The sequence below is a fragment of the Diachasma alloeum genome, unplaced genomic scaffold, assembly GCF_001412515.2.
Source record: "Diachasma alloeum isolate Michigan unplaced genomic scaffold, Dall2.0 Dall_scaffold_00528, whole genome shotgun sequence".
Taxonomy (NCBI): Eukaryota; Metazoa; Arthropoda; class Insecta; order Hymenoptera; family Braconidae; genus Diachasma; species Diachasma alloeum.
In genome coordinates this window covers 157,878-181,980 of record NW_021680660.1, presented here as the reverse complement: position 1 = coordinate 181,980, position 24,103 = coordinate 157,878, and the positions used below count along the sequence as shown (strand labels likewise).

Sequence of the window (24,103 nt, the reverse complement as noted above, 5' to 3'; positions counted from 1 at the left end):
GTGGAATTCAGATTTTGAAAAAAAAAATTTTTTTTGCAAATTTTCACAAAAATCACAGTGACGATTACTGCTATCGTCTTCATCTTCGAACTCGGTCGAAAGGGCATCTCAACAAATTTTTTAAGCCGTTATTTAATGAATTTGAAACATTTTTGTAGTTATCGTAAAAAAAACAATTTTTGAAAAAATTCGAAAATTTTAAAAATGCATTAATGAATTGAATTTCAATTAATGGTAGTAGATGAGGCTCAGTAAGACCTACATTTGAGAAAAAAAAATTGAATTCCATTGTTGAACTGCCGAATAATTGAAGAAAAAGTTTGTTGCATACGTACATACATACGTACGCACGTACGAACGCGGTCTAAAAATTGCATTTTCGGATTTTTTGGATCATAATGGGTTGATATAACACAAAAAATCGAAAACTTAAATTTGGACGATTACAATGCTTCCATTCGGAAGCAAAAAATATCTCGATAGAATAAGTTGTATAGAAAAATCATTTCCATACATGTGGAAAAGAAAATGTAGAAATTATGTATTTCACTTTATTTGTTTCTCCATTCAACATATTAATTGCAATCACAAATGGATGTTTCTGTTCGTATCAACTTTAATAAAAAGATTCAAATAATCTTTAAGAGTCACAATGTATTCAATGTATTCATACTACTCCAATAAATATTTCACTCTTTAATTTCTGACTATTTTACTGGATACGATTCTACATTTTTCAACATAGCTGATCACAGTAGAGAGACTCTGCAATAGTTCTCCTTTCACATCGTGAAAGAAAAATAGAAAACACTTTTCAAAGTTTCAAAATTGAATCTTTGAATATTTCCCGATCATTCGGGCGAAATGGATTGTCATATAGAGTATAGCACAGGGAATTTCCCTGGCTCTCTCCGGAGACAATTTTTCATCACCCTACTTCCCACGCAAGATATTCATCGTTTCATGAAGAATTGGACACAAAACGTTTTTCTGCATTTCACTAGAAATTAATTTCCATGACATTTGAGACATGAGATTGCTCCTGAGTTTTAAGAAGTCAAGGCGTTTCGTTTGAAAATTCAAAATAATGAAAAAAACGAAAAATTATCTAAGTATGCTGCATTATTGCTAATTATTTTCGTATTTTTTCTAGATCTTGGCCTCCAGAAAAAAAATTAAATTTTCATGTTTTTATTATCCTTTCAGCTATAAGGCCGATGTTACCTCACTCTCAATTAGGGACATTTTCATATCCTTTCTTCAAAAAAAGCATTAGTATTGAAAATATGATGACCCCCATAAAAAATATATATATAATCTGGGCCAATTCCATACATTTTTCAAATTTATGAAGAGTATAAATAAATATTAATAAATATAAGATATTTTTAAATATATTTTTAAAAATATATATTTTTCCGTATGCCCGGGTAGAAATCACGCCGCTCGAGCTCGCCTCGGAATCCGTATCCCAGCTAGAAATACGCCACTCCGCCCCAGCTTGGGATAAACTCTACGCGCGTCACATGTACCCGAGGTTGAGCCGCGTCACGCGCTCACAGCCCAGCGTTAGACTATTACGCGAAACGCTTCCCCGGGCTTTAGTTGAATGGCCACTGTTCAACCTCAGGTTCATCTCCAATTACTCAATCCCAGTGTACTTAACCTCAATAATGATTTGACAGGTCCGATGGCATCGTGATTTGAGCGAAAAAACAATCGAATAAATGTGAAGATGGCATGCTTTTTCAGATGAACAATCACAAGCTCATCAGAAATAACGTGATATTAACTAATCGAATGGGATTAATCTGAAAATACAAGGTAGAACAATTCACTGAAACGTAGTCAAAACTTTCTTTTTTCTCGCGAATACAACAAACAAAATCAAGAAAAATAATCACTTGAAAAACGTTAACGAACCTTTATTATTAATTATCAACGCTACAGGAGAGGATATTCTTCATTTTTCGATAGGCCTACGAGTTCTAAGAATATTCTACGATTTATTAGGGAAATGTTGAATACAGGTATGCCAAAATAACACGCATGAAAAAATTCAACAGAAAAACCTAGCGCTTTCTATTAAATTTCTATTGGAATTCTATGAGAATTCTCTGGAAGTTCTATTAGAATTCTATTCGTTTCTTGCGCCGATTCTATAGGCGATTATGCAACTTCATAGAGTCTTTTTGTTAAGGTAAAATTTGGTGCAAGAAAGTAAATAGGTTTTTATGTTCCTATAGATTTTCTTAGGCGTAAGATTTCTAAGTTTTTTCCGCTCGGTTTTTCTTGATTTTCCAAAGTATTCAAATTTTAAATCGATATTCTAAAAATGCATAAATATCATTCTATTCCACCCTCCACTCGAAACGACACGACTCAATCGGAGCTGAGTTCTAAGCGTTGAGCCACAGCTCAAACTCAAGTGCCAGGTTATGCCGTCTGATGAGCGTTCGACTGTGAGCCGGTATGGAGCGGCGTGTCGCGGCGTGAACTCGGGTCAAGCGGCAAGCCGAGGCTGAGCTCGCGCTCACCCGAGTTGCGGCTGAACCCCCGGTTGAATTTCTACCCGGGTGGGGAAGTTCGATGAAATTCAGGATATTCGTGGAGAGAATTAAAGGCAGGTTGGGAGATTTGGTCTTAAGAGGGCACGAGGGTAAAAAAAACTATCGAAATGCGGACAAATCTGAGCTCCATAAATTCTCGTCGTTTGCTGAATTCCGAGGCTCAAAAGTGGTCACCACCAAATCATTAACACCACGAAAGTGTTATGGAACAAGTTGAGGGTGGTGTGAGAAGGATAAATATTTTTAATAAATGATTAAAAATACGAGGTGGTTGACAGGTCTGGTCGTCGCCATGATGCTTGGATCCCCCTACCTGGACCACAAGGTACTTCCAAGATGGCGGCGCTCACAGCTGTCATCAGCCACCTCGTACTTTTCAACATTAAAAAAAAATATTGATCCTCCTCAGACCACCCTCAACTTGTTCCATAACATTTTCGAAGTATTAAGGATTTGGTGCTGATAGTTTTTGAGCCTCAGAATTCCATCCAATTGAAGAGAATTTGTAGAGCTCAGATTTGCCTGCGTTTCTGTAGTTTTTTTTTACTCTCGTGCCCTCTTAAGAAAGAAAAAACCCGTAATTAGACCGAAGCCAAGTCAATTTAATCACGAAAAAATTAATGTGCACTTTTAATATCACAGTAAACTCCTGGTGATTGTCTAACTGAACGAAAATGTCTTTGATGAATATTTGGAAATCCGTGTTGAAGTTTTAATGAATTTACACTAGTAAATGTCGCATAAACAAAAGAAAAATACTCATTTTTAGTGACTCGAATAACTAATTAATTAAAGATGCATTTTATCACAAGTTGATTTACACGATAATTTTGGCAGATAATTATTCACGATGATTTTACAGAAGATAATTGTTCAATGATAATTTTCTCGCACTGATACGTTCGACTGGTGACGAATAACGGACTAATTTCAGGGAGCGTTTTGACACATCTCGGGTGAAATCGATACTCGACATAGGTTTCCGAATACTCAAGGCAACGAGTCAGAAATGCCCGGTATTCTTCCCGAGTTCGAACAGGATTTTAATACTTATTACTCAGTTGGTGCGTGTTTCCTAGCAAATAGAATTTTTCTCCGGGAAATTGATTTAAATTTTTCATCAAACTCCTCTTTGGACCGCTTGTATTAATTCCTCTGATTCTCCTTGCTTGGGCCATTATGCGGTCAAATTTTTAACTCCTCTCAAAAAAACAAATTCTCAATTACTCCCCACTATGCCAACGTTTCGAGTGCTAAATGCACTTCTCATCAGGGCATTATTTATTTTTATCTAATTCATACTATCACCATTAACACTACTAAACTCGCAATCTCCTATCACAACTGCTACCTCTAACCTAAAGTTACAAGTGGCCATCGAAAAAAAAAAGAAAAAAAAAGAAGTATTTTTTCTTTACGATGGCCACTTGTGACTTCAGGTTAGACGGAGCAGTTGTGATAGGAGATTGCGAGTTTAGTAGTGTGAATGGTGATAGTATGAATTAGATAAAAACAAATAATGCCCTGATGAGGAGTGCATTTAGCACTCGAACGTTGGCATAGTGGGGAGTAATTGAGAATTTGTTTTTTTGAGAGGAGTTAAAAATTTGACCGCATAATAGCCCAAGCAAGGAGAATTAGAGGGTTTAAATTTTTGTTTCGCTGGAATCAGAGAAGTTGATGCTGATTGTGGTAGCTTACCTAGCTTCAAATCCCCGAGAGTGTCAACGAGAACATCACAAAGCATGGACTCCCACTCGTTCTGTCCTGCCAGGCCGAATTTCCGGGCGAGGTATCTAGCTACTGCATTACTCTGGGCAATGGGTTTTCCATTTATCTCGAGTACTGGTAGCATTCCATACGGCATCGCTTAATTTGATAAACAGAAAAAGTCAAATTGAATCGCTCGGAATTGTTGGAAGCACTGGACGTATTTCCACATGACAATACAACAATATTTTGAATGGACTATTTTTAGATTATTACATTGTAGTATTACATTGTAGTTGATCAAATATGTGGCTATCATAAAATTTGAGGAAGTGAAGTTTGTTAGACGTTGAGTAACTCTTCAAAATGTTTTGTGAATTTCCAATTTTTGAAAGAATAAAAACTTTGAGTTTACATTTTATTGATAAATAGAATTATCGAAAATAATTCGCTATCATAAAGTTGGTCTATTATAGATGATTGTTTTCAATGTCATCTTTTGATTTGTTCTCGAATTGGTCGATCATTTCGATCGATCTTAACAGAGGACAGGGAGTTATCTTCTCTATGATTAGTCATGATTCGCTGCTACACAGTAAAAAATCCGGTGTGGACTTCCTAGGACAGCGACTGGTGTTGAATTAACACCAGATTTGACATGCGGTGTCCTATGGCGCAGTGTAATTTTAACACCGCAACTCCACACCAAAAACGCTGTGGACTCATTGGGACACCGATCTGTGTCAATTTAACACCAAATTTTTTACCGTGTACACGAAGGTTCCATCGAAATTCAAAAAATCGTATCGTCAATGTCAATGGTAATGATGCAACTTTTGTTCGAAACATTTTTTCATCAGAGCTATCTGTTTTGGATTACTTCAGTGTGACTTTTAATTTGGAATCTAGTATAATTGTAACTACAAGGGATTACTGTTTAAGGATAATCGGGCGAGGAGGAAATGTAGGAGGTGAGGCGGAGGGGTTTCTATTGTTTTCCTGCAGAAAACCAATCGCTGAACAAAAATATTTTTCCCATTCGGATTCAAAATTCAGGCAATATTAGGGAGTATCTCCGGTTAAAAATTATTTTTGGAGCTAATCAAATTTATTTGTATCTGTTCCACGCATTGCATGGTTTTCAGATTGTTTTTTTTTTATAAATGAAAAAATATTAATCCATGCGAAAAAGTGGCAACATCGTCGGCAGGGTTGGGCAAGTAAATTACCTTAGGTAAATTACATGGTTTTTGACCGGTCATAAAGTAGGTAAATTACCCGGGCGAGTTGTCGGCTTTTTGACCTGTCAAAAACCTGTGGCGCCATCTATTAGCACCTTGGAGAACCGGGAGATTTTTACCGAGAATACCGCCTGTCAGAGTTACAAGGGTCAAAATTCGAAAAAATCGTACCCACTCAGGTTATGCTTCGCGAGGGTCAATCGTCGCAAAGATCATACCTCGCAAGGGTCAAACGTGACAATCATAACTTGGGAGGGTCAAACGTCACAATCATAACTTGCGAGCGTCAAAAGATCATAAGCAACAACAAAGACCAAATGGAATAGTTTCAAATTATTTTTTCTTAATTCATGATCATTCCACCCTTGTCATTGTTCTGCCTACAGGAGAGGTAAGTTGAAAAATCACAAGAGTTAAAATTAAGACGCAGGCAAGCTGGAAAATCACAAACGATCAAGAAACAATCACAAAGTAGGTAAATCATAAGGGTCAATCAGGATAACTAGGCGGTGACCTAGTGACCTGTTTGACCCCTGTGAACCTACTTGCTTTTTTTGTTTAAACTTTATGACCGTTGGAACCTTGTAATTGAACCGCCTGGCGTCCCCCGTTGACCCTCTTATTAGTTTCACCCTTCAGATTGAAGGATTGCTTGCGTTGTTTGACCCTTGCGATGTTTGACCCTAAGAAGGCATAACCCTTGCGATGTTCAACCTTCGCGAGGATAACCCTCGTGATCGTGTGATCTTAATGATTTCCGGCCGATGTCCCTCTCACTTTTGACCCTTGTGACTTTTTAGCTTAGCTTCCTTGTAAAGAGCTTTCTGACACTTTTTGACATTTTTGACGCCTCAGAGGTAAATTACCGGAATTTGACAATGTCACGTCATAAACTTCCATCTGCGAGATATGCCCAACCCTGATCGTCGGTAGTGTTTTGTTTTTCACCAGGAGCTGGTACCACTGGTTCGAGGGAGCTCCAATCACAACGCTTCATCGCTCTCTCCCAAGAGACGTTTAAATTGACCGCGCTACGCCCATCCGATCGGTACTTGAGACGTTGCTGCTCGTTTGGGCTGCGTGTGCAGAAATTTCATTTTTCAGTACTTTTTTCGCTATTATTAATAAACAATGCTCCTAGGCGACAATCTTTTCCACTCAAAAAATCATTGATCACATGTTCTAAATGTGTTTAAAGTTTTATGACTTTGGCTGCTTTTTTTCCTTGGGTTTTGCAGTTTTTTTGTTATTTCCATAAGATCATGGGTTAAATGACCACTTTTTCAAAAATTCATAATAAATTAACAATGTTCCCCAGCAGTCTGAAACTTTGCACGTGCCTTTTCCATCATTTAAAGAATACGTAAAAAATAAGAGAAAAATTGCTGCTTTTTTCTAACCCTCCGGGCTCGCCCGATTATCCTTAACGTTGACGTTCGACGTGAAAGGAGACGAGTAGCGAGCGCGCGAACAGTACCGTAGTACTGCCGGCTCAACGTGAAGGGGGAGATACATCCGCCGAGTCAGAATTGTACACGGCACCGATCTGTACACGGAGCGCTACTGTGCACAGCAGAACTGTCCACAAATGAAATAGTGCACGGGCGAAACTGTCCACGAGGACGAAGTGTCCACAACGCGCCAAGCCGATAAACCAGCATCGGTATTGTAGGAATCGAATACATTTATTACATATAGAATAAAATTATCAGTAACAATTTCCGTTACCTGATGGCGCTATAAGACTGAAAAGATTATTTTCGTGAAATATCCAGGGCTGTACTACCTGAACTCTTAGGTAAAAACTGAGTCGTGGACCCTAATAGGAGCTAACTGCATAATTGTTTGCCTCATTAACTCAAATGACAGGCCTACAGTAATGACTATTATCATTTCATACATAAATGAGAACCGCAAATTAATTTGTTGATCAAATAATCATTAATCAGGATAGCCAATTATCTGATTGTCGGATCAATTCTCAACCATCACAAAAAACTGATCGATTCTTCAATCCATAAATAATTAATAACGTACACTTCCTAATTACTTTGATAATTGTTCATTCAATTACAAAGTTATTAAATATCAAATTAATTGGTTATTTCAACAATTAATTATTTATTATTATGATTAGTAAACTGATTAATGGATAATTTCAACGATTGATTATTTAATTATCCAGTTAATCGCCCATTAAAATTAACCATTTACAACTTCCCAATCTACCGAGTAGTTACTGTAATCACCTCGAAAATGAATCATTAGATTTTACTACCATTTCTCCATGTTTTAGGGTGTTTAAAACTTTTTTAAACCCATCTGAACGAAATACCTATTGTGTGGGTGTGACAATTTCTTCCGAATGAATTATGCGATCAAGATGATCGATAACACAATCAAAAGGTGTTCATGTAATTTAGACCTGATTTCATTTTGAAGTNTTGATAATTGTTCATTCAATTACAAAGTTATTAAATATCAAATTAATTGGTTATTTCAACAATTAATTATTTATTATTATGATTAGTAAACTGATTAATGGATAATTTCAACGATTGATTATTTAATTATCCAGTTAATTGCTCATTAAAATTAACCATTTACAACTTCCCAATCTACCGAGTAGTTACTGTAATCACCTCGAAAAAGAATCATTAGATTTTTTTACCATTTCTCCATGTTTTAGGGTGTTTAAAACTTTTTTAAACCCATCTGAACGAAATACCTATTGTGTGGGTGTGACAATTTCTTCCGAATGAATTGTGCGATCAAGATGATCGATAACACAATCGGAAGGTCTTCATGTAATTTAGACCTGATTTCATTTTGAAGTGAATCCCTCCAGTGGTTTTTCCAAAGTGTCCTGGAGAAAAAAATGAAAATTTCTCAGACAAGGATTTTTCACGAATGAATTATGTAATTGTGATTAACGATATCAGAATATCACTGGAATGAATCGGTCCAGGGGTTTTCCCACGACGAAGTCTTAGAATTGATAAATTTTTGCACGGTTTGAATTATTGGATAACTTTGTAATATGCAGCGATAATTATCCAATAATGAAATAATCAAAAAATTCCTCGCGTCAATTCTTTAATGATAGTTTATTTCGTTTCGATCACGAATTGTTTGAAGCATCGAAAGTGGTCTTGGAAAAATTGAAAATTGATCGGAATATTGCATAATTATGGTCTTCAATTGATGGTTGGGTAAATAATTGAAAATCTCTCCATAGAAATGATTCATTGACTAAATAATTGTTTTTTTTTAATCCGAAAGTCATCATCATCAGGGTTAATCAGAAATTTCCAGATTCAATTAATTCCTCTTTAAATAATTGATAAAAAAATCAAACAGGATTAACAGTTGATACATTAATCGGTTAGTTTTTTATTCTGATTAATAATTTACTAATTCATTGATAGTCGTTGATGGGTGATTATTTATTTATAAAAAAAGGGGTCAGCATTAATACCAATTGTCGATTAGTAAAATAATTGTCGATTAGTAAAACCAAATAAAAATTGACATTTTTTGTTTACGAGCAAACGGAAAGGCACATTACGGCACGAGGTGAACGTAGTAACAGTGTCAAAATAATATTTTTCGTCATATATTTTCCCTCAAAGGAGTATTTTTCGCTGGGAAAATTAGTTTCGATTAAGTGATGAAGCATATTTTTGTTGTCCCGATGTTCGTGAGCGGCTTTTTAGCACGCGCGGCATGTGCGTAAAACGAGGTTTCATGAATCGATCACGAATTGATCACTTTTGTGATCGATATAAATTTATATTTAATCATCACTTCAATGATTGAAAAAAACTGTTCTGTTTTTTGTAATTAACAATGGAACGGAATTAATGATGTATGAATTAAGGGGTCTCCTCAGTAGGGCAAAACGGGGATAGGCGCGCGGGTGAGTGGAGCGTAAAATGGTTAAGTAAGTGAGGTTATTTTCGAGAGAGACGAAACATCAAACATGGCGTGCGTTGGATAGTGACAGATATCACGCACAATTATTTTTATGGTTAATTTATTCAACAAATTACTGCCACAAATCGATGAGACTTCATTCCCTTATTTTTGAGAGTTTAATATAAATAAACATAGCTTAAATAAATAAATATAGGAAAAGAAGCGTTGACACGTCTCTCAGGAACACATCTACACGCAAATGCTGTCGCCATACAAACTTGTTTCACGTCGTTGTCCTCCTCCTTCTACGTTGACATTTTCCGGTTTTTTTCCATATCACTCCCCTTCAACCCGTCACTTTACAATAAAACTCAACTTCTTAAACTCTTTTTCCTCAACTAGCTCCCTGACGTGTTCACGATTGTTGCTGGACTTCGAATGGCTACTTTTCTTGGTCTTTTACCGTAAGCGTTTACCTTTACGTATTGGGTAATTAGAGTATATAACTGCTCCAACTCATAAGTTGAAATTTCATTAATAATTAAATTCTACACCACGAGAAATACTATTGGAACAAATTTTAGGTATCAGACTCGAATATTAGAGAATCTACAAGGGGAGCTCTAAAGCGAGAAAAAGTATCAATTTTGCATTTTTCAAGGTTTCTTGCTCCATTAACGACTTCTATCATGGTACTGGAAGATTTCTACAACCTCTGCCGAGAGAATCAATCAATGATTGAATTCCATAGAGATAGAGGTGTAATCAAGTCTCAGGTTAGCTGTGCAGAGTGACTCTAACATGTATACTGACTATGAGATGAGATTACTTAGATGTCAAAGGACAACTATTATTACAGATGGGCACCATAAATAGAGAAAAATGAAATGTAATGAGTCTCTCAGTGTCTTAGAAGGATCATGATTCTCTGGATTTAAGACTGATCTAAATAAATTATTTCTAATATTATTCCTTTACATATACCACGACACATGCACACAGGAGTTCCTCTCTGAAGAGAGTGGGGCTTCTGTCTCGACAGCATGTCGTGTAATTTACTGTATTAACGAGGTCTTGGATTGGTGGAGAGCTGACTGTAATACGGTGAAGTTAGGGGGCAGAGGTGTGGTGGTTAAAGCAGATGAACTCTACTGGGGGGGTCGTAAGCTCAGAATAGGACGTCCCGTATGTTCGAAGCAATGGGTGTTAGGCTCACGCAATAGGATATCAGGACGATTGATAGTTGTTTTGGTGTCTGATCGTACGGCTGATACACTTATCTCGATTATCTAAAGATACGTTAAGCATGGCTCCCGCATAAGCACTGACTGTTGGTCTGGATATGTTGGTCTGGCGGTGCGTGATTATAAACACGTTTGCGTCAACCACAGATTTTACCACATCAACAGGACCAATGGTGCACATGCAGGGTGTGAAGAGGGCTTGGCGTAAACTAGGACGTTTAGTGCCGAAATATGGATAAAGAGGCGGAAGGGTCGAATCCAAATTGGGTAAATTTGTGTTCACCTACTCCTTTCCAAGGCCTGATCGAGTTTCTGGGTTTTTAGCGATCCTTAATTACTACTACCACTCAGAATAATCTACACGTTCGGTGGATTATAATTTTAAACATCGAATTCGTAATGAAATACTTACTTTACACGATTGGAGTATAGTATATGTAAATTCGAACAATATTCTTGGATAAATATAACAACTTTTAGTACTCTGTGGTAAAATGCAGACAACAACTCTAGAAAAATAATATTCGCTATGTGTAGAAGGTTATGGTATCAAAGGAGCCCTCTTACGCTTTTGCGCATGTGAGGATTACAGTCACTTTAGGCACCCGGGTCGAGCTGGGACCTACGAGTTGATTGGTTTTCACCTAGGGATGAGTATTGATTTTTGAAATCTAATAACTCAGTATTTTCTCTCCAGACATATTTGTTTCGTTTCCTAGAATCACCACCATTAATTTCTTTTTAATTATTTTTTCAAATTCATCAACAATCTATTGATTTATATAATCCCAGGAAGAGGGATGGAGGAATTTGCAGATCCTATCTGCAATCTGCATGACTCAGGGTTAGGTTGTGTTGAGTTAGATCGCTTCTTCGGGGCCTCGCATCACCACTTCCTCGCAGTGGTTCTGGGTAATGCTAAGAGTGATGTACGTCATTTCGAGTTGAACACTTGTCGAGATTAGAGGTTCCAAGGTTTTTGTTGATATTCTAAGGTTTTATCATGCTTTTCCCACTTGTTTCGGACATCCCTCATCGAGAAAAATTTGTTGATGTAATAATATTAATATTAAATTACAATTTATTGGGAGTTACTATATTAACTAATTACCGCGTATTGCTACGACCACTGATCTCTGTACTAAGTGGATGGCTTGTTCTAACGGGCCCAGCACGTCGGAGTTGAGTCGAATTGAAGGCTCACCCAGCGCCCCTATCATCGCACAGGGTACTCATCGAGACCTCAATGCGTGTGCGTCAACGTTCTCGTGAAATTGTGGGGATGGTAATTTTACCGTTCTTCCATAACCACAATAGTATATTATGTAATCAGGCGATAAAAGTATTATCTGGCGAATCTGGCATAATCACATTCGCCAGATAATGTTTTTATCGCCGTGTGACATACGATATTTTCTCGTTGGGCCCGAAAACCGCGATCTAACCGAGCGAAGCGAGGTTAGAATCGCGGTTTTATTGAGCCCAATGACATAAAGTAATTTTTGGAGCATGTATAAATTATCCATGATTTATTTTATTTGTTTTCTGAGACGAAGGAACCCACAAACAATGGTGCAATGTGTCGTTTGCCGAAAAAGAAAAAGAGGGTGCAAAGACTTATCATTTCACGAGTAAGTGGACGTTGTTATATCCTATCTAAAAAAAGAGATCACTGTCATGGCGGCCACCGCAAGTGTTATGATGCACTAGTGTTATGAGGCTCATGGGCCTCATGGAGCACATTGGTGAGAATTTTTGGCGAGTTCTCATGTGAATTTTCATGAGGATGAGCAATGCGACTGCGACGGCGCTATTCAAGAAAGTGCGCGAGAATTACAAATTTGATTTCTTACCTCGAAAAGAAGAAACAAGCATGGTATACATACATTGAATACATCAGTATATATTTTCTACACAAGGATTTGTTTACAATTACTGGAATGAAAAATTTTTTTTTTGTGACAAGTGTTAAGAGCTAATAAGATTGACTGATTGATAATTAGATAAACTTGAATGTCGATAATAGAATGAAAAAAATTGGAAATCTAAAAATATTTGATTTCAATTTTTTTATTCGATTTTCGTTTTTCGAGGTTTTGTTTAATGAAGTCAATACTTTATACCACAAAATAAAAAAATATTGAATTTTCTCCATGTAACAGGAGATATTATTTTCCCTCCACGTCGGAGCAATTTTTATATCTTCGAGAATCCTAACGAACCGCCGTAAGCTTAATTTATTTCAATAATAATTGTTCCATTCAAATATTCAAATGACGACATCTACAACCCCATACTAAATCAAGCGCCAAAGAATCTAGTCGACATTGAGAGCGCATGCGCCGAATTATTGATTGGCTGTCACGCAACAGGCTGCCTAGGGCCCATCGCTTTACTCTTGTCCCGGCGGTACACACATGTACATCTCGATATTTTTTGTGTTGTATCATCATTTATTACATTATTATTTATTGTTCTTGATATTGTGTGGAAAGAGTCGATTCCCGAGGAGTTGTTTGAGATAATATATTCAGTGAATTGTCGACATTAATTGTGAGTAATTAGTTATTGTTTTATTCCTGCCTCTATTTCTCCTTTCTCTCTCTCTATCGATTTAACTTATCTTTGGGTCTTCCAACATCCACTCCCTGAGCCGAGTCAACGTTGTTAATCATCGATGAATTAACTGGCGCCCAATTAATTAATATTTAGTGTCGAAATTACTTGTTAACCTTCAAAAGGATTCTCCAGAGCCCTGACAGCCCTTGACCCAGGCCGCGTCAGGTGAAGGCCTTCTGCTGTCACATTACACTTGTCGAATTTTATTAATTATTCTGTCGCTTCTATTCATTCCTGTCGAATATTTATTGTAAAACTAAAAGGCCTGTCTCATCCATGAAAAAAAAAGTCGGACTACTTTTTATGTGAAGATTTTCAATATTATTGAATTGGCTAGAAGAAGATCGTAAATAAAGCATGGATTAGCAGGGGTTTTCGAACGGAATGACACAAACTTGCTTTTTTCAACATTCCCTTCTTAGGAATAAATAATGGAAATAGTTCAACCTTCCAAAAATATAATTTTTTTGCATGAAATCGTTTTTTGGTGAAGTTCTGAAATCGGAAAAATTTGTTAAAATTCAGGAAAAATTAGTCTTTTAGAATGGAAAATGGATTGTTATGGAATTATTTATATGAAAAAACGTCGCAGTCTTTGAAAATGGCGATTTTTCAATCATTTCATTAGTCTACTGGTGAAAATGAATTTAAATTTCATGCATGGACAGTTCAGTAGTAATTTTTAGGACAGAGACATTTAATTCAGTTTGAGAGGGAAAAATTATGAAAATTGAAATTCTACTGAAAATTAAACGGTATTCAATATTTCTTAACAGCGTGAAGATAGAAACTTTCTTTTAAATGCTGATTCAAGCCATGAATATTCTGTACCTAATTTCTCTGTATTTTCGATTGATAAACCAATTATAATTATCCAAATCATTTAGGTCAGAGGAAAATAGAATGATTCAATTTCCTTAATGTTGTGTTTACTAAAATTTTCTCCAAATAACGTTGATTAGAATCAATAGCCAGAATTATCAGATTATCTGACATTTTTTACGTTAAGTATAGGAAAATCTGAATGCAACACAGTGAAAGTGACGATCTATTTTTTTACTTTGAACGAATAATACTAATATCTAAATTAAAAAATTCTATTATGATGAAAAAGCTATGACTCAATATTCCATAACAGCAGAGAACAAAAATGATGATATTTACGTAATATTATCTGAACCATTAGCATAAATTTTAAATTCATGAGAAAGGATGGAGAAGTCAAACAGTCATTTTAAGTTTTAATTTTTTATTCGGTGCTAAAAACATGAGGTGACGATATTCTAGGCACGAAATTGTATTGATAATATAATATAAACAGCAGATTAATTGAACTACCGAGTGAATTGAATTAAAAAAATTATAGCAGTANATGAGGTGACGATATTCTAGGCACGAAATTGTATTGATAATATAATATAAACAGCAGATTAATTGAACTACCGAGTAAATTGAATTAAAAAAATTATAGCAGTATTGGCACACACCTTTACCAGAGTATCACCAAACATTGAATTCCAGCACTTTACTCTTTGAATTATGTTCAAGAAGAAATTTCATTGTAATTATGATCAAAATCTCATTCAATGAGCATACGAATTACCACATGCGCAAATCATTTATTCCAATATGAAAATTTCACAGCTAATGAATAAATTTCACCGCTAACAATGAATCGAAATAAGAAATATTGAATCTGACACGGAAAAAAGGGTATAATGGAAGGGCCACCAATATCACGGCCGCAATCGCGTTAGAAATGTGAAAAGGTTGCCGGAAATAATAATGCAAATCCGAAAATATTGACACTTGGAATATGAAAATTTTAGGGTAGGCCTTATTCCCGATGTGAGCACTCATTAAGAGAATATTTTCAGAAATTAATTCATTCATTAATGAATACATATTTCAGCTTCTTTATAACATTCATCTCTGAAAAGGTGAATAGAGGATAATTTATAGAAACTTCAAGGAAGTTTGCAAGTTCCCTCAAAAATTAGAGAATCGTTAGCTTTTTCATCCAAATGTAGGATAATTTGGGAGTTTTCCAAAGAATTCAAAATAATTATGAGGTTTTCTAAAAAAAATTTGATAAAGTTCTCAAATGTTTTAGAATTTTTGGATAAACAATGGGAAAACAATTGAAAAGAAAAGGCGAAATTTCCTGAACAAAACTGATGTGAAGAGGTCACGTGACTGACTACTGCATTCTGATTGAAATGAGAAAGGAGAACCAAATTGAGAAATACCTCGGATTTTTACAACAATTGCACAAAAATTCTCAAAAAAAGTACTATTCAGGCAGACTTTTACAATAGAGGGTTAAACAATTGATTAACCGAGACGTATTGTTACCATTAATCTTCAGATATGAAAAAATTCAGTTGAAAATCCTAGCGAATTCTCTATACAATTCTATTGGATTTCTAGTGAACTTTCTATTAGCTTCTGGCTATTTCTATTGAAATGTTCAATAGAAAATATTCTGTAGAAAAACTCAATAGAAATATATTTTTCTATACAACTTATTCTATTGAGATATTTTCTATGAAATTCCCTCGGTTGAAATTTTCCAAGTTTTTTTCATTCTATTTTTTTTTGCATCAAGAAAATTGAACAAAAAAAACTTAGAGAATGTGAGCCAAGGAAATTCCACAGAAAATATCGCTGTAGAACAAGTTGCATAGAAAAATAGAATTCTATTGAGTTTTTCTATAGAATATGTTCTATTGAACATTTCGATGGAAACGGCCAAAAACTAGTAAAAAGTTCAGTAGAAATATAATAGAATAGAGTTTAGCGAATTCGCTAGGAATTTCTATGAAATTTTTTCGTGCGTGTTAACACTCAGTATAATGGAACGATGATGAATCATTAATTGTTAAAAGGAACAATAAAACAAGTAGTATGACGGAAGCTATTTGACAGATCACTCATGACTGTTACTTTTTGTGTAATTTTTTTTTCTTTAATTTTAGTTTCTACCAATTCCATTGGTAGTATGCTTCCGAATGGAACTCGATCCATGTTTCTTAGAAATAAAAACTTATTGATTGGTATTTTTGAGAATGTTATGGCCAACAATACTCAAATTTCATTACCTTTTGATGTACCATAGACTCTGCCCCTTTTATGTATGTACATTTTTTCTTCCACCCATTAAAATAGAGAAGCAGCAACATTTTGAAATTTAGCTGAATAATATTATACCTTGAGAGCGGAGTTACTGTTTTAAAAAATTTTAATCATTACTTTTTATGTTCAAGTAGTTGATTAGAATAAATAGGGAGTGAGAATAAGTAAATATGCGAAATACTAGTGGTTACATGGGTAGCGTGTGGCTGCGGTGGTCATAAAACCGTTACCTCATTTTCTCTATTTCTATAAAATGACAAAACAATTTTTTTTTTATGTGATATGCTCTTTCTAAGTCAGCCTAGAGTGAAAATGAACAGTTAAATATAGATGCGTTGATCCTTTTCTTCTTAAGAATCTTTGATAAATTGTTCTATCTCAGTAACTATTGAATATATTGATCTAAAATTGGATATAGGAATGTTATTTGACAATCCTAACTAGTAGTCAATGTTCCAAAAGGTTTCCCTGATTTTAATCCATGTTATAATGTTCAAGAGTGAATTCTGACCAAAAAAATACAAAAACGGCAATATCTTGAAAAGTTTCCATAGAGGGGTATACATATTTTGATTGATGCATATAGATGACATCAAGACAAACATTTTGAAAAAAAAGTTGAAATCGGTTGTACAGTTTTTGAGATATTGAGCAAAACAGTTTCACATAAAAAGTTGAATATCTCCAAAACTACTGGTCCGATTTTACTCATCCAAAATACCAAACTTTGTTATCACAAGACCTGAAATCCTACCAAGTTTGAAGTTTCTATCTCGATTATTTTTCAAGTTATCATGTTTACACGCAATTTCAGCGAAAAAATGAAAAAACGAGAATAAAGCCACATTGCTTGGGGTGTAATGGTCTTTTTTTAATCTATTTAGATAGGTATCATCACGACAAGTATTTTGAAAAAAAAAATCGAATCGATCGAATGGTTCAGGAGATATCGGCAAAAAACGATTTTTGAGGAATTGCTGTATCTCAGAAACCGCTAAACCGATCGAGCTGAAATTTAGCCCAGTTTTGAGTATCAATAGCACCAGGTAGCAGGCAAAATTTCAAGTTCTTTGCGCTAACCGTTCTCGAGTTAAGGGGGCAATTGGGGACATACGCATACACATGACCATACATGCATACATACATACAGACATTTTTTAAAAACATCATTTCTTCACGTTTCATGACATTTCTAGGCATTTCCACCCAAAATTAGGAAATCGAAAAAAATTACAATTACATAACTTCCATTCGGAAGCAAAAAGGCATAATAAAAGAGCATGTCATAGTGCTTGTCATAGGTATATACTTGAGATTATTAGCAAGTCAACATCAACGGAGCTGCAACTGATAAAATGCGTATCACATTAATTTTTTTCAGATAACTGCCGATTAATTGACATAAAGGCTGTAATGAGGACTCTGTGTATTTCGGTTTTTGGAACTCCTCATCTCTCATATACCTGCTACCAGCTACTTCCAGTGGATTTTTATAATTCCATCAAATTGATTCACTAAATCTTCGATCGATTAATTTGAGCTTCCAGTACATTCCACGAGAAATTACCAGAGATTCAATTGAGATTCACATAGCCCTCATTCTTTTATTGCTGATTCCAGTAATAAAAATCTGTAATATTGGACAGTTGGAAGGAAAATCTTGCAGAGGAAATTAATTTAACCAGTCGGAACAGTGAATCCTCTGCAACCGGGCCCACAGTTAATTATATATACATGAAAATTGTACATATGAATAAATTGACTTTGAAATATAATAGATTTGAACAATCTCCAATCTTCATATTTGCTTTTCGTCTCCAAACACATATTTTACCTCAATGAGATAACGAATATCTGTTTTCTTTTGAATTTCGTACAGTATTGAAATAGTAAAATATGAAGGACATTTCTCAATCCTAATGGTAAAATGACCACGCCCCACTTCGCACCACCAGAACCCCGCATGCGCACTAACGCCAAACTTAGTACCCTTTCCGGTAAGAGGGGCTCTGAGTGACCCTTCAATTTGCCTGAACCGCGCTTCAGAGGACAAGTCATCCAGTTAGTATAGAGATCAATGGCCATGACAGCCTACATGTAGTAGGACCCGGGTATAAGGGTCTCATTGCAGGAGCATTTTCAAATTCCCTGTTTTTAGCTACAGTTTCCATAAACTGAGGGATATATAGATATACATAGTCATAGTAGTTTTAGAACCACAGATCCATGATTACATAGACATGGTAGTTTTAGAACCACAGATCCATGATTTTATGGAAATTAGTAGTAGCTTATATGGAAATTACCAATTTGGTACATTTCGTGGATGCTTTCAACATAATTAATTCAATATTCCATTCTACAACGCAGCAATAACAGTGATTGAACCATTTTCTGCGAACGAAATTTTTTCATTTAATTTTTTCTTTATTTCAATATGAGAGAAATTCATCTGAGGCAAAGACATTCTCTTGTAATATTTTTACAGAGAATTTCCGATCAGATGCAAGAAATTCCTAGGATGATATTAAATTCTTCAAGCTCACCTTTTTTCGACTCCGGCCACCGTTCCTTCGGGATCCTCTCATCCACGTAATCCACGCCAGCATGAGCGAATATGAAACGTATGTGTTCGGCGCGTCCGCGGGCATTGAAATAGATTAGCTTGTAGGTAGGTTGTTCCTCTGTCATTTCGCTGTGTTCTTCTTGACTAGGATAGACCAAGGCCGGAGGAAAGAGATATTCGACTGTAATCTGAGGTTCTAATTTCGGAGGATAACCACACGTGAATCCAGTTGAAATCCCACTGCAATTCTAAAATAAATGTCGTGGTCAACAAAGTAGAACAAAAGTTTTTGGTGCTGTTATGAACTATGTGTAAGTGGGTCAAAGTGCGAATGAACGATAAATAGGGGAGTATTTGAGAGAAGTGAGGCAACTTTATACATTGTGCCAAAGAGCTTGAACCTGCATTTTTTTATTTTCTAAATAATCAGCGTTAGTTTCTATATTTGATAAAGAATTTCAATGCTCGAGCAGATAATTCTCGAATTTAGTATAAACATCATGTATTTTGCTTCGAAAAAACGTCTCTGTGTCAATTGAAAAATCTCGGGAGCTATGAGGGGTAATGGGTAAGGGTAATTTTTCATCAATTTAAAATTATCAATAAATTGTACAAGAGTTCTTTTTCATTCAAATAAAATTGATTATGGAGATTAAACACGATTATAAAGTTTTAGAAATTATGATATTTCATTCAGTAATAATTTAGTTNAGTGGGGGGGGGGGGGTCCCTGGACCCTCGTCTTGCGCCCGTACCCCGCCCCTCCCTAAACGTTACCACACTTTCGAGTTTAGCCTCGACATAAAATTTTGATATTTGGGTGATAAGCGGCAGGTTATGACTCGTGTGTATGTTGCACTCGCAAACGGTTCGTACAGCTAACTACACACTCCTCATAACTTGCAAGTCATCGCTCGTATATCACAATGTACTATAATACGTCGATTTTCTCTGCCTTCATCATTTCATCCACGAGTGCGTCCCTCTTGATAGATATGTCAGTTATACTGAAGCACCTTTACTGAGAAAAAAATCAAGGGTTCCTGCGGCAAAGAAATATTACTGAAGTCTTTCACGCGATAGGCACTATAATCCTTCAGTATATCCACATCCGTAAACACCGTCTTAATTTTTACGGATTCATGTGGACAGTACGAAGTTCCCTTAACAGTAGCAGCGCGGTAGTCTAGTACCCGAGTCAACATTTTAGCGGGTTTCCCGGCGTAGTTTCAACGTTTTGAACCTACACAGCTTTGATATCCAAATTCTCCGCCGAATTTTGACCGTACTGTCAACTTATCTCAACGTGAAGGCCCATGGACAATGAAAAACACTCAATATCCTCCGTATATTAATGGTACTCTCAACGTTCATGACGTTTGTTATCTGTTAACGTACGTTGTAAGTTTCGATGTCCACATTTGATTGTATCGAGGTCATTATTGACGGTAATTAAAAAATTCATTACCGTGTTGAAGACTCACGTAACTAAATTATTAGTGTTAGTACATTAATAACATTAGTTCGAAGTTCAAACAATTGTGCGTCTAAAAGGTGAGTTGGGTCCAAGGGTCAGAAGGGTTAGTTGAGTACAAGGATCAATTGAGTATAAGGGTCAAATGAGTATAAGGGTGAGTCCAAAAGATTACGCGAATCTAAGGGTCAGATAAGTGAAAGCCTCAGTTGAGATTGAATGGCAGTTGAGTTTAAAGGTGAGTTGAGCCTAAGGATCAAAAGAGTACGAAGGGTCAGGCGAATCCAGGGGTCTGTTTTGTAAGGGTCAGATAACTAAAAACCTTAGTTGAATTCAACTGTCAGTTGAATTTAAGGGCCAGTTGTGTGTAAGGGTCAGTTGAGTGTATGGGTCAGATGACAAACTCAACTGACACTTGAACACAATTGACCTTGAAACTGAACTGAAGCTTTTGCGTATCTGACCCTTGCTCAACAGACCCTCACATTCGCATGATCCTTCGGACTCAATTAATCCTTAGACCGATCTGACCGTTAAACTCAACTATCACTGACAATAAGACGCATCTAACCTTTAAACTCAACTGAGACTTCTACTTATCTGACACATACTCAACTGACCCTTATATTCCCCTGACCCTTCGTACCCTTTTGACCCTCAGTTTCGTGTGATTCTTCGGACTCGGCTAACCCTTATATCCATTTGGCCCTATGCTGAAGCTTTTACACTTATTGATAGAAAAAATCCATCTGGCCCTCATACTCATCTGATCCTTATACTCATCTGACCCTTAGATTCATTTGATCCTTAAACTCAATTGATCCTTAAACTCAACTGATGAGCCCGGTGGCTTGGTGCAGTGGATAAGTTCGTTGCCTCACATGCGAAAGGTTCCGGCCGTACCTTCAAATCCCGGCCGGGTAGAATGGTGCGATCTAACCATTTAAAGTCTTGATCATCATCGCAGTATACCCTAACCGGGTCGAAGCAATGTAAAATAACGATAGAAAAAAAAACTCAACTGATACTTGAACACAACTGATCCTTAAACTCAACTAAGCCTTTTACTTATCGGACCCTTACTGAACTGACCCTTACATTCGCCTGACCCTTCGTACTCTCTTGACCCTTAGGTTCAACTGACCCTTAGATTCGCGTGATCCTTCAGACTCAACTAACTCTTACACTTATCGGCTCTTTACACTCACTGACTATTATATGAAGGGCCCGACCCTTAGACGCCTTAGACCTATATGGACTCTAATCCCTCTCATCTCCTCCCCCTGCTCCTTTCCTCTTAATTTCCTGTATTACTCTATTGCCTACTTTCTTTCTGTTTTTTCCTATTTTTCTTCTTATTAGTCGCTTATATAAACCCGAAAAAATACAACTCGCCACAAGCAACTATACAGCTCAGAAGCATACCGGTATATCCTGCGATCACTGAGCTTGAGCAGTAGCGAGTGAAACCAGAAAAAGGATGGGTGACCGAAAGGAAACACGGCAGAACTACAAGCAGGGATATCTCGAGAACCAATGGACTGATCCTTTTTTTCTTTTTTTCTCATTTTTGTTCCACCGAGTTAATAATATTTATATTTTTGCCATTCTTCCACCGATTAATTTATGCAAGATTTAATCAATTAATCGATGTTAGAATGGAACTGGTAGTGTGAAGAGGGCAGGGGGGACGAAGGAAGGAAAGAATGTACGGTGGAGGAACGAGGGGATACGTTTAGTTTCAACCTAATTTCAACGTACAGTCTGAAAACAAGCAGGGGTTCGAGCCTTTTTGGCCGAAGCCATCTGACCGTTACTTTATATATTATAACTCTTTTTCATTCTTTTATTTCTACCAATTCCATCGGTAGTAAGTTTCCGAATGGATCTGTAGTAAAAAGAAAAATAAATGGAAACACCAAACGCGCTCAGATTAGATATCAACAATGTCAGTGGAAATAACTGCCTCCTGATCAAAAAACAGAGAAACGAAAATATCTCGAAAACTTTCTATCAACGGGTATATATGTTTTGATTGATTCGGATAGAAGGCATCAAAACAAATATTTTGAGAAAAAAAAATTGAAATCGGTTGCGTAGTTTTTAAGCCATTGCACATAAAAGGTTTTCAGAGAAAGTCGAATATCTCGGAAACTACCCATGCGATTGAGCTTATTTCCAATAGGAAGGATTATTATCATGAGAGGAAGATTCTTTCCAAATTTCAAGTTGATATCTTAATTTTTGCACAGGCTAGAGTGATTACAAGGATTTTTATGAAAAAACAGAAATACGGAAATATCTCGAAAACTTTGTATGAACGGGTATATATGTTTTGATTGATTCAGATAGAAGGCATCGAAATTAATTTTTTGAAAAAAGAATTGAAATCGGGCGACTAGCTTCGAAGATATTAGCGATAAAACGATTTACAAACATATAGCTTTTTCTCAAAAACTATTTGATCAATCGGGCTGAACTTTTGCACAGAGTAAGTCCTTGTTAAGGTCTATAATCTGACAAAATTTCAGATTTTTTGGAATAAGTTTAGCCAATTAATTACTCAATTTTCCAAAACTTGACCACCGGAAAGGTGGCGATGAACATTGACACCGATAGACATGGTCGCCACACTTCGTATTTTTACATTTCAGACCATTCTACATCATTTCCAATCAAAATTAGAGAATGTGAAAACAGCACGATTACAATGCTTCCATTCGGAAGCAAAAATAGAAAAAAAAAGACGGTATTAACGTCAAAAGTAGGTTGAATCGGTGCATTCGAGCCTGTACACTGGACAACAAATTTTGAACGTCCTAAATCCACCAGTGGACCTTGAAACTACGTTAGGAGACCCGGTAAAATTTCGACTCGAGTGGTTAGGGCGTAGGATTAGTAAACGTAGGAATTCATTAAGAGGGGCGATTGACAGCGAAAAAAGCAGATAATTTTTCGTTTTGAATTATACATTGTGTAACATGATGAAAATCATGTACTGTTCCTCGCCTGAACTGACCGCGGATCATGGGGGGAAAATTAGTCATTTACCCCAGCGAGGAGTCGGATCACCCAGAGCCACAGCTGTCAATTTTTTTTTATTTTTTTTATTTGACTATTTTCCTTCTGTCCATCATTCTATCGAACTCGGTCGATCCCGCTCACCGTGGGTTACGTGAGCTTCGAGACGAGGGAAGTGGAGCGGAGCCTCGGGGAGAGCTACAAGACGGCGCGATAGCTGAGGAGCAGCACACCGACGAGCACGCACACACCGAGTCTGGGAGACTCACACCACGTAGGACGCGAAAGACGATCGTAGCACGCCAGCAGGCATCTCAGGCCTCTACGTGCGAACCCCCACCACCTCACCGATGGATCGGCAGCACAAGGCCGTCCAGTAAAAAACCGATGTTACAGCATTGAGGGAGCATCGGATTATGTTGGCTTCTGCGCCGCTCAACGCGGATCACATCCACCGACCGCGAGGCGCAAGTTTCAGTTTCTGGGACTGAGGAATTGGGAATTAGGACCATTTTAAAATGCGAAAGTCAAAAATTGTCGAATCACTTGGATTCTTCGCGCTCATCACGTGATCGGGTGGGGGTAGGAGAAATTGAGGGGTTCCT

General features: G+C 36.6%; 1 protein-coding gene across 2 annotated transcripts in view; it reads right to left on the bottom strand.

Annotated features, from left to right (window-relative positions):
- Positions 1-24,103, bottom strand: part of LOC107042839 (glutathione S-transferase) — a 114,510-nt gene that overhangs the window by 5,285 nt on the left and 85,122 nt on the right. For both annotated transcript variants that reach the window (XM_015264041.1, XM_015264040.1), the window contains exons 2-3: positions 18,984-19,251; positions 4,272-4,439 (exon numbers count right to left, since the gene is read on the bottom strand). In XM_015264041.1, the coding sequence (XP_015119527.1) occupies positions 4,272-4,439; positions 18,984-19,128 (313 nt within the window). In that variant the 5' untranslated portion in view covers positions 19,129-19,251. The remainder of the gene's footprint in view (positions 1-4,271; positions 4,440-18,983; positions 19,252-24,103) is intronic.